The following is a 3,920-nucleotide window of genomic DNA, read 5'->3' on the forward strand; positions in this document are numbered from 1 at the left end:
TATTGCTCAAATTCCCTAAACACCAAACTGCCCTTACAAATACATGGATAGTCATTGTACTTTTCAGCAAATACAATTATCATTAATCTATCCTTATGTGTGCAACTCATTCACTAATTCGTTAATTCGGGGAGATCAATAGAGGCAAAACTCTCATTGTGTTAGTTATATAATTATTTATAAGAAGTAATTGCATCTTTAAACCTTTATTAAAAAATCAACTAATCGGTGTTAGTGTTTAGTACTACTATTCTCCAAAAAGTCCACTCACCTGATTCTGAACACAAGGTCCAAACCAAAACCAAAACCAAAGCCCAAACAGTATCTCACTCATAAAATTCTCCATGTCTCACAATTTTTTTTGTCAAAAATCCTCTTGTCTTGTCTTGTCGCACAGCTCAGTTGCCGGAAAACATGTACAGAGACGTTTCAAGATGCAACACCTATGATTACGGCGACTCTGTTTATTGGGACGCTCGTTATATCCAAGAAGGTGGTTCCTTTGATTGGTATCAACGTTACTCTGATCTTAAACCCTTTCTTCGTCATTATTTCCCTCTTTCTTCTACCATTCTCATGGTTGGCTGTGGCAATGCTGGTAACCTTTCTTTTCCTTTTTCGCTTCTCCTATTCCACACCAAACACTGTATTTTCAAATTTCCTCTTAAACCCTTGTCTTTTCCTTCCAAACTCAACTTTAGGGTTTTCAGCGTTTTCAATTTTGGGGTTTGGCATGTTACCTTGTTGAGTTTAATTTATATGAAAACAATTTGTCTTTATTTTATCATTTGTTATAATAAATAACTTAGACATATAAGCAAAAGTACTAGTATATATACTGATAATTGTTTATGCTATATGCCCCCAAGCAAAAGTATATGTAATATGTGTATGGAAGTGCTTTTGTCATAGATTAATCATGAAAAAAATGTGAGACCCTGTGTGCCGAAGGCCATCTTGCACACCCTCAATGGCCTTGCATATAATTGTGAATTCTGTATACTTGCTCTAAACCTGTTATATGTATTTTTGTGTTTGAAAGAACTTGTAGCTGTCTATATTATAAATTTCTGACAAGTAGTTCAATAACAGAAAAATACTTCCATGAGTTCAACTGCTTTGCATATTTTGTAAAGGCCTAGCTGTAGTGTAAAAGCAGTCACTGCTTTGGATCGGAAAAGTACGTTTTTAAAAATCTGAAGAATTTTCACAGTAGTTTAGGAAATTGAATGGTGGCCCTAGGTCAAGCTAACTGAGTTTTGTGGATTCATTTTGAGTCATAACAATTTTCCTGACCTGTTTTCAAAGTTAAAGCGGTTCGGTTCCGGTTCCCATTAAACCAAAATTGGCTTCCTTTGACTTTTCTATTTGTATATCTAATAGTGATGACAATTCATCAGAATGTGAGCAATGTATAGTCTTTTGTCAATATTTCATAATCTTCTATGTTACTTGAATGAGATTTCTCTTTTATTGAGTCCATAATTTTTCAGAAAATTTACAAGGAGCAAACGGATGTATTTTGCAGTTATATCAGAGGATATGGTCAAAGATGGTTATGAGGAAATTGTTAACATTGATATTTCATCGGTTGCCATTGACATGATGAGAAGAAAATATGAGTACATCCCTCAGCTAAAATGTATCTTATCAATAACATTATCTTACTTTTTTTTTTTGCATAATCTTTCATTTCTGAACTTAAAACAAAAGTGCTTAACCATATATTTAAAATGACTTCATGAATCTCAATAGACATAAAGATGGATGTAAGGGATATGAGCTTCTTTCCCGATGAATCTTTTGATGGTGTAATCGATAAAGGTATCACTTGATCATTTCAGTGCAAAACCTTATCCTTATCGATGTTAATGGATTCTTTATTTATATACTGATGCTAATTTGGTTTTGCTATTGCATTTACACTTGTGCTTAGGAACTCTCGATTCATTAATGGTAAGGTGCTTCACTGATTGTTCTTCATCGTTTATCTAATTTAGCATATTCCCGCTCTAATCATCATTTTTTGCATTTTAGTGTGGCTCGGATGCGCCAATTAGTGCTTCTCAGATGCTTGCAGAAGTGTGTAGGTTGTAAAGATTGTAAAGAAAATACATTTCTTAAAAAATTTGAAAGTAGTATTGGTATTCACGCTTTATTTCTAAATTCTCGCAAATTACACCTATGTTTTTTCTTTGCAGACTTCTAAAGCCGGGCGGGATTTATATGATGGTAATCTCATTTAAATAGATTTGAAATTCTATTTATCAGATTGCTATGATATATCCTGCAAATTTATAAAATATTATTAAGGACTAAATTGCCCCTTGCAGATTACGTATGGCGATCCAACAGTAAGGATGCCTCACCTATGCAAACCTGTATACAATTGGAAAATTACATTGTATAATATCCGTAAGTTTTCACGTATTCTGCAAGTGTCGGATACTATAAGAACAATTAATGGCTTAATTGTGTTGATGTTATGTTATACTTTAGGCAATGTGTTACATAATTGCACGATATAATCTACTTATTGGTTAAGTTCATTTTCTCTATATGATTCTACTTTTGTTAATCTGTGCAGCAAGACCGGGATTTAATAAGCCAGAATGTAGTACTTCATCGAAGAAATCATTGTTGGAACCTATTCCTCTTACTGAAACAGGTTTACTTCCAGCAGATTGGGTTCTGGAAGATCCAGATTCTCACTTTATATATGTTTGTAGAAAGGTAAAGGATGCAGATGTATAGCGCTTATTATTACTCGCATCGAAGCATCGAGGAATGTGGTGTTTGTTCTCCTCACAAATGTTGTTGTGCATGAGCTATTTTCTCTTGTTGGTTGTTGCATTTGCTTGCCTTAAGCCAGGATTCTATCATAGCCATTATTTTCTCATCATTTAGTTGTAGAACACACTAGCAGTTTATATTTATTTATTTATAATTCTACACACTCTTATAAATCAGGTGAGATCTATATGAATCTAAACCTAAAGTAGAGATTTTATTAGAAACAATATGTTAGATTTCAGCCGTGAAAATAATTTGTACACTTTCAAATGATGAACTTCATAACCTACTTTTTGCTAATACTCCTTCTAAAGCTCAAAATTCTTTCAACATAGTACATTATTTGAGATTTTTCCATTAAAATTTAAGCGATTGAGGATGTGCCAAGGTATCTAAGAGTGATTTTAGGTTCAATTTAAAAATTAAAATTTTAAATCTTGTCTAGTAAATTGGAATCTTAAATTCGAAATTGTACTTTTTATAACTAATGCAAATTGATTCCTATCTGTTTAAAAAATTAACACCTCAGTCTCTATTAATTTTAAAAATTCTTATTTATAACCTTTTAATATGTATTTATATTTTTATTCCAAAACGTTTAAGCTTAAAAAAATAATTTCAAAAAGTTTAAGAATACAGAATTTTATTAATCTATCTAAACAAAACAGAGAGGATTAAAGGTAATTTGATTGAAACATTAAAGTTTCCACCATTTTTAATTTCATATAATTTTCAACCATTTCATTGAAAAACACTCCAAAGGAGTATGGAAGAAATGTTTGGGCATCTTACATCGACTTTGTTCGAGTTTGGAGAGAAAGAGGAGAGAGTTTTATAAGAAGATGAGTAGCGAAAAAATAGAGAGTTTTATAAGAAGATGAGTAGCGAAAAAGAAATTAGCGAGTAAGGAGTGAGAAAGAGAAAAGAGAGTTGTGGAAGAAAATTAATTTTAAAAAATGAATTTTTAACTAATAAATCATCAATCTGGTGGTTGTTTATGTAAGACTCCCTCAAACACGTCCTAATCTATTAATATTTCTATTTAATTCACTTCACGTTTGTAAAAAAAAATCAATCCGAGCTCTCAATTTTTTTTGACAAACAAGTTTATATTATTTCATTAATCA

The 3,920-nt window shown here is 31.8% G+C and overlaps 1 protein-coding gene across 1 annotated transcript; it reads left to right on the forward strand.

Annotated features, from left to right (window-relative positions):
- Window positions 1–266: 266 nt before the first annotated feature.
- Window positions 267–2,954, forward strand: LOC127106400 (uncharacterized). Its single transcript, XM_051043695.1, has 8 exons — window positions 267–598; window positions 1,529–1,642; window positions 1,756–1,824; window positions 1,937–1,956; window positions 2,038–2,090; window positions 2,202–2,232; window positions 2,334–2,415; window positions 2,588–2,954. The coding sequence occupies exons 1-8, from the start codon at window positions 415–417 to the stop codon at window positions 2,752–2,754; spliced, it is 720 nt and encodes a 239-aa protein (XP_050899652.1). The 5' UTR covers window positions 267–414; the 3' UTR covers window positions 2,755–2,954.
- The last annotated feature ends 966 nt before the right edge of the window (window positions 2,955–3,920 follow it).

The sequence above is a fragment of the Lathyrus oleraceus genome, chromosome 7 (genome assembly GCF_024323335.1).
Source record: "Lathyrus oleraceus cultivar Zhongwan6 chromosome 7, CAAS_Psat_ZW6_1.0, whole genome shotgun sequence".
NCBI classification, from domain to species: Eukaryota; Viridiplantae; Streptophyta; class Magnoliopsida; order Fabales; family Fabaceae; genus Lathyrus; species Lathyrus oleraceus.

Bases quoted from the DNA above. Each gene is read 5' to 3' on its own strand.
- LOC127106400 (XM_051043695.1), top strand. From the start codon at position 415: ATGTACAGAGACGTTTCAAGATGCAACACCTATGATTACGGCGACTCT. The intron at 1,643-1,755 runs GTATCTTATCAA...GAATCTCAATAG, and splicing joins GTACATCCCTCAGCTAAAAT to ACATAAAGATGGATGTAAGG. The intron at 1,825-1,936 runs GTATCACTTGAT...ACTTGTGCTTAG, and splicing joins TGATGGTGTAATCGATAAAG to GAACTCTCGATTCATTAATG.